At 46.0% G+C, this 13,674-nt stretch overlaps 1 protein-coding gene across 1 annotated transcript; it reads right to left on the reverse strand.

Moving 5' to 3' along the window:
• Window positions 1-5,161: 5,161 nt before the first annotated feature.
• LOC103805704 (xin actin-binding repeat-containing protein 1-like) lies at window positions 5,162-12,862 on the reverse strand. The gene has a single exon (XM_009078364.1). The coding sequence runs from the start codon at window positions 12,860-12,862 to the stop codon at window positions 5,162-5,164; it is 7,701 nt and encodes a 2,566-aa protein (XP_009076612.1).
• Between the last annotated feature and the right edge of the window lie 812 nt (window positions 12,863-13,674).

A 13,674-nucleotide genomic window follows, 5' to 3' on the forward strand; every position in this document is an offset into this window, starting at 1 on the left:
TGGTGCTCTCTGATCCCTTCAGCTTTTTGTTCAGCATGTGCTCACCTTGTCTTGCAGTGTTGTTAGCTCTGAGAAAAGGCAAGTTTACTTTCTGCTTTCATGTGGAGTGGACTGATGGCCACATTTGAGCTTTGACCAGTGTAAATAGGTTGGCCAAAAAAATTGCGGAAGTCCCATTCCTGGAAGTGTTCCAGACTAGGCTGGATGCAGCCTAGAGGAACCTGGTCTAGTGGAAGGTGTCCCTCCCCATGGCAGGGGGGTTGGACTAGATGTGCAAAAAGTCCCTTCTAACCCAGGCCATTCTAGGATTCTGTGATTCTATGAAACAGAAAAGTTGTTTTTGTGTCTCAAACGATGAGTTGAAAAGATGTTGTCTTTTATTTACAACAGACACCTGCAGGGACCAAATATTTTAAAATTAATTTCATTTTGGCTGAACATGCAAGTAAGATGGATTCTTCTTTGTTGTACTATGACAACATTTACAAGAAGAAGAGTTAAATGCCTTCAGTTTTCTTCCCTCTCTCTAGAGGGATGCATACAAACAAATCCCCTATCTTTCCTTCAGTCTGCAATGATCCCAGCATACCTCTGGCCTTCCAGTCCTCTACAGAGAGAAGAACATAGTTCTGCAAGTATCTGTGTTTATAACGGGTATCTAAACTCAACGTATAATCAGGGAAGATTCAGTTTATGGAATCTACCCTAAAACAGGTCCATCTAATTGAACAAAATGAGTCTGTTTGGCAAGATGGGTTTCACCAATGTGACTGCAGAACTGTGCAAATGCCAGTGTGAGGGCAGTGTTAGTACAGGTGAAGAAGAAATATGCTTTCAATTAAGAATAAGATAGAGTCTTCTGGTGTAAAATGGTAGCATAAACCCGATGGAACGTGGTTCCATGATAGTAGACGTCTCCAAGGGAAATGGAAACTCTGCACCTTTGGCATGGATATCATTTCACTGGAGGAATTGAGTAGATTCTTAGGCAGAGAACAGTGAGTGGTGATGGGCAGCTGCATGAATGCAGCATTATTTGTGATCCAGCAAAATGCCAGTCCTGGCTTTAACAAATCTCAGCCAATCTTGCTGTGTGTGGTGGTAGAGATCACAGTTACATTCAGGTACTCTGGCAGGCACTTCCTCTGACAGTGAAGAGCCCTCACACAGCGCGAGGGTCTGTGTCCTGGCAGAGAGGAGAGTAACTATAGACATGTCTGTGCTGTCTAAGAAAAAAATGCTTTTGTTTAATTGTGATGAAAGATGGAAATAGAGTTGTTTAACAAACAAGCATGATCTCTACTCTGAGCTGGGAATGAATGTATGGACTCCTGGAGTGTGTTTCCAAAGTGATATAATCTTTTATAGAGGATGCAGGTCTCTTTCACCAGGGGATTTATTTTCAATTCTCACTGTCTTATGCATGGCAAATACTCTTGCTCTTCAGAGGTATATTTGTCAGTCCCAGGAATAAACCTTCCTAATGGTTTGGAAGATAGAGAGATGATTAACAGGAATTGAATGGCACTGTGGGCAAAGAAATTATCTTAAGGCTTCTGTGAAAAGCAGTTACAGAGTGTTCCTGGAAGGCTCTTCCAGCACAATGCTGATTACTGCCATGCTGAAAGTTGCAGCTGGCTTGTGGCTTATCAGCTGTTTTCTTTTTTCCCTAGGTGAATTAAAACCTTTATAGTAGGAGGAGTCAGCCTGAAAATGCCTGTGTTATTGATAGGTGGAGAAGCTGGTGAAAGATCTAGAGTACAAGTATGATGAGAAGCAGCTGAGGGAGTTGGGGGTATTTAGGGAAAAGGAGGCTTAGGGGGGACCTTCTCATTCTCTCAAGCCACATGAAAGGAGGTTGTAACCAGGTGGGGGTTTGTCTCTTCTCCCAAGTAACAAGAGATAGGACTAGAAGAAATGCCTCAAGTTGTGCCGGGGGAGGTTTATATTGGATATTAGGAACAATGTCCTCATGGATAGGGTGGTCAGACATTGGGACAGGCTGCCTTGGGAGGTGATGGAGTCACCACCCCTGGAGGTATTCCAGGATGAGTAGACATGGCATTAAGGGACATGGTTTAGTGGTGGACTGGCAGTGCTGGGTTAATGGTTGGCCTCGATGATCTCAGAGGACTTTTGCAACCTTAATGATTCTGTGACTCTGTGGGAAGGACAAATCTTTCAGACCTAAGACTGAATACCCTCAGAGAGACCAGTGGCTGATCGAGCTGGAAAGGGCAGTACTTGATGTGGGCGCTTCAAATGTGGTGTACGTCATGCCTACTGCTGCAAGAGAACTAGACCTGTAGTATAACTCATCCCTTGACCACTCAAGGAGGTACAGTTAAGACAAGGCCAACTGTCCTCTATCCACTGGTCCAGCTAATTCTTTCAGGCTGTTTGCTCCTGAAAATATCTGCCCAGCACTGTGTGAGAATGCAGTGATCCACTAGGGCAAAGTGTGGTGAACAATGTCATGTCTTGTACCCAAAAATCATGGGATAACTCTGACAACTCATTTGGGATTTGAAGGTTTGTATGTGCTCTGCTGGTTTATTATTGCAAGGTCTGTAGCACAGAGAACATGAGCTGATCCTTCAGCTCATATTTGAGTTTCAAATCTTCGCATTTGTTTATACTCTCCAGCTCTTTCAGTGTTTCAAGGAGCCATGTATGGTGTTGAAATAATGCAGCATCTGTCTCCTCATCATATTTCGGTTCCTGACTGATGGAAATACCATGAAAGAAGCACATCTTAAATGATCTTAGTCTCATAAATAGCTCTTTGAAACATTTAGAAATCCTGTAAAACCAGAAACACAAACAATAAGATCTGTATATTTAAGCACTGGCTGTGCAGGATATTTGGGTTTATTTGAGTTCCTGTGAATCATTTTCATTGCCCAAGCAATCTGTTTGCAGCTTACTATAACTGCTCCATTGCTGTCCTTCAAAAGAAATGAAAGAAATGTGTGAAGGGCATCCTGAAACAAGTTGAGATGGAAACAAACAAGGATAAGAAAGCAGTGTTGGAAAAAAATTGAAGAGGAGCTCCAGATAACTAACTGTGCCTTATTTCTGCAATTGGTCCTGCTAAAGGAATTGGGAAAGTCTAAGGGGTTATTTTTTCTGATTTCCTGAAAGCAGATATGCTCAGTTTATAATGATCTGCTCTTCTAGCTCAACCTTCAGTGTGTATTTTGGTGGAACTGAAAATTATGTTCTTACTCTTCCTTTGGCATGTCTTACTTTCAAACCTATGGGTTCTAGATGTAAATCAGTGAATTCTGGGTATGTACCTGTTTTGCAGCGAGGAAGCAGAACTACATGGTCTACAACAGCTCGACCAAGGTGATGCATGGCACAAGATAATATGTGCTATTTAAATACCTATCTGTAGCCTCAGGCATATAGAGTGGTAGTCTCTGAACAGCTCCTTCCTCCCCAGGTCCTGCTCTTTGTTCATCAGTGTAGATCCATCAGAGGAAAAAGGCCGATATTAACCATAACACCTTACTGATGATTTTTTTGAATGTCATTACTGTGCTGTTCTGCAGAAACGTAAGCTGATGCACTGATATCTGGGGTGACTTGCCTTAGATCAACCAGGTGTTCTACAGTCAGACCCAGGGGTCAGTAACCTAAGTCTGAGCCAGACTGTAGGACACAGCTCCCTGAGAAACCATCCAGACACTCTGTAGGCTCCTCAATTTCTCCTGCACCTGGAGAAAACTCCTTGCTTGCTCACCTCAGCACCAAACTCAGGCCAACCTGTGATATGAGTTGAGGCACAGCAATAAGTCATGGTTGGTTCATCATCTGCTCCTTCTTGTAAGTCTTATGGAGAGGCACAACACCTCAGCTGCTTTCTCACACAGGGGAAATGGGTACAGGCAAGTGTTCAGACCTTTCTTCGTGTATACATCCTACCCATTCTCCACAAACTTACACACAGTCCTGGACTGAGGTGTCTGTATTGCCCTGGACTCAACGAATTTTTCAGACAACACTGATGAATGCTGCTTTCTGCAGGGCTGATAATCCACTCATATTTTGAAGCATATGTAGACTAAATCCCCCCAGTGATTCAGACTGCTCTCAATATGTGATTCAACTGGTCCACTGAGAGATGATTTCTAGATACTTTGAAAGGAAACAGGCACTGAACAAAAGAAACTCAACCAGACTGAAGTATTTTTAGAGGTAATGTTTACCTTCAGAATGCAGCAATAGAAGTTAAAAAAAAAAAGCCACAAAATATCTAAAATCTTGAGTTGAGAATGTACAAAACAAAGTCATAATAATAAGAAAATTGCTTTACAAAGTCTCAAAATGAATTTAAACAGTAAACATGTAGGAAAGCATGGAAAAACTAAAATAAGGTTTTTGTATATATCGAATAATAAATTACAATTCTAGAAATAAAGAAAGGAAAGCAGTAACCATTCTGACTCAAGCAGAGAATCTTTCATAGCATCTTCCTTTGTGAGAATGGCATTGATAATAACTATAGGTCTTGGCTCGACAATTTTTGATAGCATCAAACACTTTCCAAGTACTGAAAAAGAAATTGATAAATACCCTCTCCCAAGTCCAATGCTGACAGCAATTCTAGATTTTTTTTTTTCCTTTTCTTTTCTTAATGGCTAAGAGAAAACTTATCCAACCCACCCATCAATATGAACTTGTGTATATACATGTATTTAGGATGCCCTTCTTAGGAAAAGAAGGTACTATAAAGGTGTTTTCTTGCCAATGATGAGATTGATTGGTTCTTTAATTGATCCTACCTATCTTTCCTTCTTCATTAGTTCAGAGAAGCCCCATACAACACCACCAGCCCCCCCACCAAACACTCTGAGGGGAAGATACCCTTAGGTGCCCATGGATGGAATTTTCCTTGTGCTTCTTACAGTGTCAGGACTCTGGGTTGTGGTGCAGCACCAAGTCTGTTGGGTTGGCCAAGTGAGGGCTGTTCTCCTCCAGTGTCAAGGCAGACTGCAGCTGTCCTGTCTGTGTGCAAACACCAAGATGATGACCCTGAGAAGTTCTTAGGGTATAGGTGAATTCCTGTGTGTAATGTGGATAAAACAGGAGATATGTTTATCGTGGCCTTTCTTTTTTTTGTCTCATACAGCCCTCTCTTGCTCTCCAGAATCTCCTATTTCTTTGGCTTGGAGTTGCCAAAGGTGACAAAGACCACTCCTGGCTCCTGAAAACTCCCGTTGGTGTGGAAGTCTTCACCTGGGTTCTTCAAGTACCTCCGAAACATGGGTGAGGCAGATACCTCATACTGGGGATGAGAAACCACATCACATGTGGAAGATGTTTGTGTCTCAGATTGCTTGGTGACTGTGGTGGACGAAGTGATGATTTTGTTTCCAAACTGGTCCATTTCCTCATACTGTTCCATGACAGTCCGAGTGGCTCCATAGAGCTTAGACCCATCAGGCCCTGTCTGCAGCTCTAAGATGCTTTTCTGCCTCCGTGGATTTTGTGGGCTGGGGACATTCAGGGAGCAGTATTCTGAAAAGCTTCCTTTCATCTCACAGTGGCAGCTGTCTTTGGAGCTGTCCAGAGAGCCCTTCTCTTTGTCACTGATCACGTGGTTGGCATTGCCAAGGGTGCGCTGTTTCACTGAGCTCAGCCCAATTTTTGCTTGGACGGGGTCTGGTCTCTTCTCAGTGGGGGTTGTGTCATGCCCAGTAGCCCCTGCTGTTGCATGGTTAAAGGAGCTAAAACTGTTCTGAGCAAAAGTATCCCTCTTTCCTGGAGAGTCAAGACAATCTGGTGAAGGGACATCCTGGGGGGAATGTGCTGTCCTTGGTGATTCTGCTGGTTTCCTGGCAGCAGACTCGATGGAGATGTAGGAAGGTGAGGAGGGAGAGCTGACACGAGACTGAATACGGCGGGGAATCTCTAGCTCTGCCTTGGTTGCCTCAGTCCTTTCTGCCACCTTTGCACCTTCCACAGATGTTGCTTCTTCTGTCTCCAGTGTGACTTCCTCCTGCTTGGCTTTGCTTGAGACAATACTGATTTTACGGATATTACTGCTGCTCCCAGAGTTTTGGGTGCTCCCCAGAGACTCCTTAAACAGTCCTGAGAGCCCAGCAATGTCTGACTCAGACTTGAGACTAGAAACAGAATAAATAGCTTTCTTGATGGCTTCCTCAATGTCCTGGATCCGGGCAAGTGTCTGCTCTTTCAGGTGGATAATCTCAGCACTTGCTCGTTCCAGGTCCTCGAAAACCAGCTCCATTGATGAGATGCTATCAGTGTCCTCCTTTGCCAGTGCCTCAGTCTTGTCCTGCTGCTTGGCCTGGTGGGCCTTCTGTTGAACAACCCACTTGGGAAGCTTCTCAAAGAAGCTCTTCAGAGCTTTCACATCCACTTTGCTTGTCTCCTCCTCAAACTCCCTCACTCGAGTCAAGATCTCTTGCAGTTGCTCCTGTCTCCTGAGGTTCTCAAAGATCTCCATAGCCTCCTTGACATTGCCTTTCATGATCTCCTCTTTGTGTATCGACAGCCTCTTCCGACGCTCATCTTCCGTTTCTCCCTTTTTTTTCTCTCTCATAACTACTACTGGCTTCTCCTGGGCATGTGTCTCAGCCTCCCCATCAGGACATTTCAATTGCCCACTATTCCTCTGCTGTTGCTCCTCAAAGGAGTTAATTGTCTGCTGATGGAAGGACATTGATTGAGACATTTGCCTCCTCTCATGCACCTGCTGCACAACTCTCTGACTATCCCACAATCCATAAGAATTAGATACACTTTCCCTTTCCACCTTGGATGAGGCATTTTGTGAAGTGTCATCTCCTGTCTTTGGAGGAGCAGTGTGGTCCACAGGGGAGGTGCTTGACTCAGTTTGTCCTGGCACATTACGTGTCGGGGCTCTACCAGGACAGGTTGGGGGTGATAGTGATGAGCAACTGTTCTCATTTTGGCACAGGTCTATGTGCCTCTGAGCCACCTCACCTGGACATCTCCTTGGAGCAGCTGCTTTCCCACTCATCATTCCCTGCTTGCCTTCAAAACTAGCCACTCCATTTTTTATTGGCTTTGAAATCTTAGCACTGTCTGATTCCACCTTTCCTTGTTCTGCTTTGCTGGCCTTGTACCTTTCTTCTGCCATTTGAAGAGGGGTTTTGGCAGTGTATTTTGGCAACTTTCTTTCTGAGTTTATACCCTGAACTGTGACAGACTTCTTCACAGATGTCTCCAAATTGCAGGATTTTGCCTGAACCTCCCTATAGTCTGATTGTTCATGTACTTCCATGCAGCTTGATCCCAGCTCCATGGAGGGAGGCTTTGGCTTGATGATCTCCCTCAAGCCTGAAGGTTTTGGAGGCAGGGGTGGAGGGATTGGTTTGGTTGGTCTGCTTGTGCTATTATTTGCAGAGGCAGAATGTGCCTCATGTAAGAGGTGTTCAGGTTTTGGAGGGGGAACAGGTTTTTTCCTTGGTGGGGTAGTAATTTCTGGTTTTGGAGGAGTCCTGGGATTCTCTGCAGGACTTTGATCACTGGGTTTGCAGGACAGAGAAGGGAGGGCAGGAAGAGGGGTCTGAAGTGGTGCAGAACATCCTGGGGCTTCATCTTTGCTGGTTGGTAATGGAAGGGCACCATCTCTTGCTGCTTTAGTTGAGGGTGGGCAATGCTCTGTTTTCATCACAGCAACTGAGGGAGGAGGAGGAGGAAAGTCATTATCACCCTGTGACCCTGAATCCACTACAGCAGTTTGGTTACTAATGACTTGAGTCTCATTTTTCTTTTTACACACAGAATAGGACTGCCCTGCATTTCTGTATATCATAGCAGCTTTAAAATCCCCTCTGGAGACATTAATGTTAGACTTTTCCAGTGACTGAAGTGTGGCTTTTAAATTACCTCGGACAACATCCTCCTTTTCTACCAGGCGCTGTTCTGTGGCGGCACTTTGCAGTGCTCTGATAGCTGTTTGTACATCCCCTCTGATAACAACATCTCTTTCTTCTTGCACTGATTGCTCTTTGTAATCAGACTCAACACAAGGGTTTATATAGGCTTTCACGGGTGTGGCAGTATAAAGGCCATCCTTAAGGCTAAAATCTTTACTAGGCACAACTTGGCTTTCCTGGCTCAATAGTTGTCCTCCCTGTACTTCCTCAGAAGCACTGACCTTTTTGTGTGATGCTATGCTCTTCTGAGACACGCTTGTGTGGGTCTTGGATGCCTCCTGGACTCTAGTAGTGGTGGTCCTGGTGGCAGTGCTGGTGCTCTCCTTCTTGGTGGATGAAGAATCCTGTTGGAGTACACTTGATTGAAGGGTCGTTGTCCCCTGTGTGCTGACTGTCTGCTGCCTGCAGGCTGTGTGGACCTCCTCCCTGTTCCTCTGGAACTTGCTCTGGACGTGGTGCTGAATATTTTTAGCTTCTGCTGTTGCTAACCTAAGGCTTTGCATTGCAGCCTGAAGATCGCTCCCAAGGGTCTTTTCTTCTGCCTGGGTCTGACTGGCTTCCCCAGACATGACACTCTGCTGTTTCCCATCCACTTCTGCCCTCTGAGCTGTCACTTGGCTTGGAAATGTTCCTTGCATCATAGTTTTGGGTTCCTTCAAATGGGCAGTGGTGGCTTCTTCTTTCTCTGTCTTGTTGCTGGCATCTGCAACCCTTTGGACTGACTTTGTAGTCACTTTAAGCCCTCCAGACAGAATTTCTTCCTTTCCCACTACTGTGGGCAGGGGCTTCCCAAGACATTGCACAGTGGTGCCTGTCACACCTGCTGCATGCACAGCCTCTTTCTCTAACACACCCTCTCCGCCCATGCTTTCACATGCAAATCCCTCTTTTGCTCCCTCCATAGCCCCTGGCTCACCTTCTGCAATTACTTTCTTTATTTGTTCTTTATTTGGTAAGATATGTATGTTAGCCCCCTGCACAACCCGTGGCTCACTCTCATCTGCCCCCTGCTCTGCTTGGGAAGAGATGAGGGATTGTATCTCCGACTCCTGCTGGAGATTCTTCAGATAGTTAAGATCACCCTTCTCAATGCAGCTTGCAAAAAGTTGGACATTTCCCTTCTCATTGTCCTCACGTTTGATGGTTGCTGCTGCTTTCTGCTCCTGAGAAGAAGCCAATAGATTCCCAATCGTTGACTTCACATCCCCCTTGACAACTTTCTGCTGGACAGAATGGAACTGGAGGGAGTAGAGAGTCATCTTCAGTGATCCTGACTTTGTTTCTTGTAAGATCATCCCCTTTTTGATGGATGCATCTTGACTGAGGAGACCCTGTAAAGCCTTGGCTACATCTCCACTCAAGTCCTCTTTGCCTTTAAGAACTTCACTCTGGTCCAGTAGCTGCAATGGGCTTACTTTGATCTTGCCCTCTCTGTCCTCCTCCACCAGCATACTCTGTGCATCCACATTGGTTCTGTGCAGGAGCTGCAGCATGATCCTTTGCAAATGGCCTCCCACAATCTCCTCTTTCAGGATCTCTGGAGCACCTGGGCTGCTGAGCTGGTACTTCACCATCTTCACACTCTCCATATCATTGGCTTCAATGAGGATCCCATCATGCTGGATAGCCTGACAAGTGCAGAGAGTCTCTAAAGTCTCCTTCATGGTTCTTTCTTTCAGTTCTATTTCTATGCTACCTTCAGAAGCACTAAATTTATCCAAGGGTGTGCTCTCGAAGAGCCATGTTGTGCTTCTCACATCTGCACGAGGGATTGCTTCTTGGGCCCCAGCACTGGCTGTCACCTCTTGGTCCTTAAGGGTGTCCATTGGCTGGGTCTCAAACAACCAAGTGCAGCGTTTTACATCCCCTTTCTGGCTGTCCTCTCTCTGCACTGTAGTCATAGATGAGCTTCTCTCTGCATCCCCATACAGGGAGTCCACAGGCTGGTTTTCAAAAAGCCAAGTGGATGTCCTCACATCACCTCGCTGAACATCACTGACACTGACCATCCTCACATACTTCTTCTGTCCCACTTGCTGGGATTCAAAGAGCTGCTTGTTAGACTGAACATCTCCCTTCTGCACGTCGTCTACTGTTCTGGGCACAGACAACTTGCCCCCTGAGAAGGAGTCAAGAGGCTCTGTCTCAAACCTCCACCGGGCAGCTTGGACATCTCCTTTCTTGATGTCCTCTTGGGTGACAGCCCTAATCACAAACACCTCTTCTTCCTTCTTGATTTCATCCAAGGGCTTAGTTTCAAATAACCACCGGGCGCCTTTCATATCACCCTTCATAATTTCTTCTTTCTGCACAGAGGTGACCTCATGGTATCCTCCTTCTTTGTCCTGAATAGCATATAAGGGTTGGCTTTCAAAGAGCATTGTGCAGGACTTGACATTAGCCTTGTTCATGGTTTCCTTCTGGATCTTCTGGAGCTCTGTCTCATCCACTTTGTCATGGATTTGGTCAAGGGAATATGTCTCGAACACGAACCTTTTGCCTCCAACATCTCCCCCCTCGATACCCTTCTCTGGAGGGATTTCCTGGATGCCCTCAGAGTTGTCCTTCAGGGTATCCATGGGGTAGTTCTCAAAGAGCCATGTGAACTTGTGCACTGATCCAGCTTCAATTGGCCCAGCATCCTTCTGCGATTTTGGTTTGGTGGCTGTACCTAAGGGCTTAGCTTCAAAGAACTCCTTCACTCTGGACACTTCCCCAGACTGTATCTCCACACGACTGGAGTACCGCATAGTTTTTTTCCTGTCAGCTTCACCAACAACATTGCTGCCCAAGGGTTCAGTCTCAAACAGGTGCCGGACAGTTTTGACATCAACTCCTTGTAATTCCTCCTGACTGTATGCCTTACTGACTTGTAAATACTGTTCCTCCTGGCCTTTCAGGGAGTCCAGGGGCTGAGTCTCAAACATCCATGTGTATGACTTCACATCAGCTTGGGGCACAGTGCCATTCTCCTCCTGCTTCTTTTCAGCCTTTTCATACAGGGTGTGCATGGGCTGGGTCTCAAAAAGCCACCGGCAGGTCTTCACATCCCCCCGCTGGGAGATCTCCCTCTTCATTGAAGGATGCTCTTCACCTTCCGTGGCTTGGTGATGAATGACATCCATGGGCTGAGTTTCAAAGAGCCACTTGGCTGTTCTGACATCACCAGACATCACCTCCTGTTTTGTGATCCCCCGTATTATATCCACTTTCCTGATGCTTTCATCAAACTGGTCCAGGGGCCTGGTTTCAAACATCCATTTGTAGTTTTTGACATCACCACTGATGATCTGCTCTCTGCTTACAGAGGTGACCTCATGGAAATTGCCAAAGCTATCCTTGATGGCATACAGAGGTGTTGTCTCAAACAGGATTTGGTTGGCTTTGACATTTCCAGCTGGAATTTTCTCCTCCTGTTCTTTGGTGATGGGCTCAGCATCAGCCTGCTTAATGCTGTCTAAAGGAAGGGTCTCAAAAAGGGTCTTGAAGGACTTCACATCCCCTTTCACTACCTCTTCCATGTTGGTGGCTGGAATGTCTTCCTCAAATGACTTGGAGATGCTGCCAAGGGGACAGGTCTCAAAGACATGTTTTCTTTGCTTCACGTCTCCCTTCTCCTCTGCTGAAAGCTCTACTTTCTTTAAACGTCCCACCTCAAAATTGTCTTTCAGAGTTTCCATTGGCTGTGTTTCAAACAGCCAGAGTGTAGATTTCACATCACCTCCAATGACTTGCTCTTTGGCTACTACAGTTTCTGAAGCTTCGCCTTTCAGGGAGTCAAGAGTTTGGGTCTCAAAGAGCAATCGCTGCTTACTGACATCTGCCCCTGTGACAAAATCTGTTGAAGCCTTGAAGTCCTGTTCTTCAATCGTGATTTCTCTGATGGCATCCAGAGGCTGTGTTTCAAATATCCACCTTGCTCCACTGACATCTGGCCTTCCAATTTCTTCCAATGAAATCCCACGGATTATTTGCACTTTGGAAGTGTCCTTGTTGATGGTATCCAAGGGCTGAGTCTCAAACAGCCAGCGAGCTGTTCTGACTGCATTGCTCTGAATTTCTTCTCGGCAGACGGACTTGATTTCATGGATGGTCCCAGTTTTGTCTCTGATGGCACAGAGGGGCTCTGTTTGAAAGAGCCTGACAGTCTTCTTAACATCACCTTTTAGCTCCTGGATTTCTGACTTGAGTTGTAGGATGCTCTTCTCCTCCACTGAGGAGCAGCGTCCTATAGCATCCAAGGACTGTGCTTCAAAAAGCTGTTTGGCCCCTTTCACATCACCTCCCTGGACAAGCTCTGTGAGAACTGCCTCCTGCACTTCAGTTTCATCTGAATACAGTTTGTTTAATGAGTCTAGTGGCTGTGTTTCGAAGAGCCACCGGGCAGTACGCACATCCCCCCTGGCGAGGTCTGTTTCTGACACCTTGGCTGATGTTGACAAATTGTATCCGTTGATTGACTGGCTTTCAAACCTCAGGGAAGTGCTTTTCACATCACCACTGGGAATGACCTCCTCTTCTGCCAGCTTCTTTGTGGCTTGGTGGTCCCCAATGGAGTCAAGCGCCCAGTTCTCAAAAATCCAGCGCATGGATTGAACCTCTCCTGGAAGAACTTTATCCAGGTTCACAGATGCCTGTGCATTGGGATCTTCGGTATTAAGCATTTCTGCCAAGTCCTCAGTCACAGCTTCTTCCAAGTTTTTCCTGAGCTCAGGATGCATGTGTCTGTAGAGCCTTTTTAGTTCATTCACTTGGCGCTGCTGGTAGAACTTGGAGAAAGCTTGTTTTGGAGGAGGCACAGGGAGTGGGTTGAGATCCTGACTCCCTGAAGCAATGACCTGGACTGAGCCAACGGCAGGAGGGGGAGGTAAGTCATCTTCCATTTTCTTGATGGCAACTTTAGATGGTTTCTGAGCTTCTGACATCTTTAGGGAAACAGTTTTAAATGTCAGCATCATCTCTTACCCCCCAACCCCATGGCCGTTAATAGTGAGAACGGCAAAGGGAAAAGCCAACCAGCAAGGGAAATCCATGCACCTACTAAGCTCCATACCTTTGGTTCAGTAGCACACAGCATTCCAAAACATCACACCACTGCACACGCTCCAGGCTTGGTGTTAGCTCTTATTCCACTGCAACGGCTCTAAAGCAAGGTCTCTAATCCAGGTGAGGTGGTTAGTCTACAGTCCCCAGGATTCAGTCCAGCTACAGCGTAACAGAGCTGCTCGATTTGGACTGTGTCAGCAAGAGAGAGTGACCACAAGAATGATATAAGGAAGACTGTCTTAGAGTAGGGAGCTGAAAATTAACTTCTCCCTTCTGCTTGCAAGTGTCCACTGCTCCTCAGTGTCCAGGGCAGTTGGAGGACCTGCAGAGTGTCTGGGAACATAGGATCTGGGTGCAGGAGAAAGTCAGGGAGCTATTTGTGAAGAGGTCTCAAGAAGAAATTGGGGAGAAAGAACCAAAGTGTCAGACTGAGCTGATGAGGTTGGAAAGCAAGGTAGAATGATGTGCTCTTGATAGCACCATGGGCTGCCCACTGCTCAGGAGGAAGGGCTTGGGGGAGGATGTTTCTCTGATTAATAATTTCTTGCTGAACTCATGAGTGTGCATCATGTCATCATTTGCACAAGAATATATGCACAGCTATACAATTAGAGACTCTTCTGACTTGCAGACCTGTACAGGCATGAGGCTAGCTAAGGTTTACAAACTGCTGGAAACAGCAGGCCAGATT

Source organism: Acanthisitta chloris, unplaced genomic scaffold (genome assembly GCF_000695815.1).
Source record: "Acanthisitta chloris isolate BGI_N310 unplaced genomic scaffold, ASM69581v1 scaffold6827, whole genome shotgun sequence".
NCBI lineage: Eukaryota > Metazoa > Chordata > Aves > Passeriformes > Acanthisittidae > Acanthisitta > Acanthisitta chloris.